Below are 615 nucleotides of genomic sequence, written 5' to 3'. Positions count from 1 at the left end.
GGCAGCAGCACGGCCTGGATGTTGGGCAGCACACCGCCCTGCGCGATAGTCACCTTGCCCAGCAGCTTGTTGAGCTCCTCGTCGTTGCGGATGGCCAGCTGCAGGTGGCGGGGGATGATGCGCGTCTTCTTGTTGTCGCGGGCCGCGTTGCCCGCCAGCTCCAGGATCTCGGCCGTCAGGTACTCCAGCACGGCCGCCAGGTACACCGGGGCGCCGGCGCCCACCCGCTCCGCGTAGTTGCCCTTGCGGAGCAGCCGGTGCACGCGGCCCACGGGGAACTGCAGCCCGGCCCGCGACGAGCGCGACTTGGCCTTGGCCCGCGCCTTCCCACCCTGCTTCCCGCGGCCGGACATTGCAGCGATTTAGCCCAGCGCCAGCAAAGCCACCGCACAAACACCGAAGTGCTCCTAACTCTGCCCGCCCTCCCGGTTATATTGGGCTCGGCCGGAGCGGTGGCGCCTTCGCTGATAGGCTTGGAAAGGGCGTTGATTCGGCAGCCAATGGGAATGCGGATCGAGAGATGTCCAATAGCAAAGCTTAGTGCGGTGTGACGTCCTGAAGTAGAGCTTGCAACCAACGGCGATGCGAAGCTGGGAGCTGCTGCTTTGCACAGCG

General features: G+C 66.0%; 1 protein-coding gene across 1 annotated transcript; it reads right to left on the bottom strand.

Moving 5' to 3' along the window:
• Nucleotides 1-6: 6 nt before the first annotated feature.
• Nucleotides 7-383, bottom strand: LOC104534666 (histone H2A; the record flags this gene model as incomplete). Its single annotated transcript, XM_010193199.1, has 1 exon — nucleotides 7-383. A coding segment is annotated over exon 1 (347 nt), but the record flags the coding sequence as incomplete, so codon positions are not given.
• Nucleotides 384-615: the final 232 nt, after the last annotated feature.

The sequence above is a fragment of the Mesitornis unicolor genome, unplaced genomic scaffold, assembly GCF_000695765.1.
Source record: "Mesitornis unicolor isolate BGI_N332 unplaced genomic scaffold, ASM69576v1 C13036397, whole genome shotgun sequence".
In the NCBI taxonomy this organism is placed as follows: domain Eukaryota; kingdom Metazoa; phylum Chordata; class Aves; order Mesitornithiformes; family Mesitornithidae; genus Mesitornis; species Mesitornis unicolor.
Note: the sequence above shows the minus strand (reverse complement) of the source record. Positions and strands in the feature narration are given on the sequence as shown.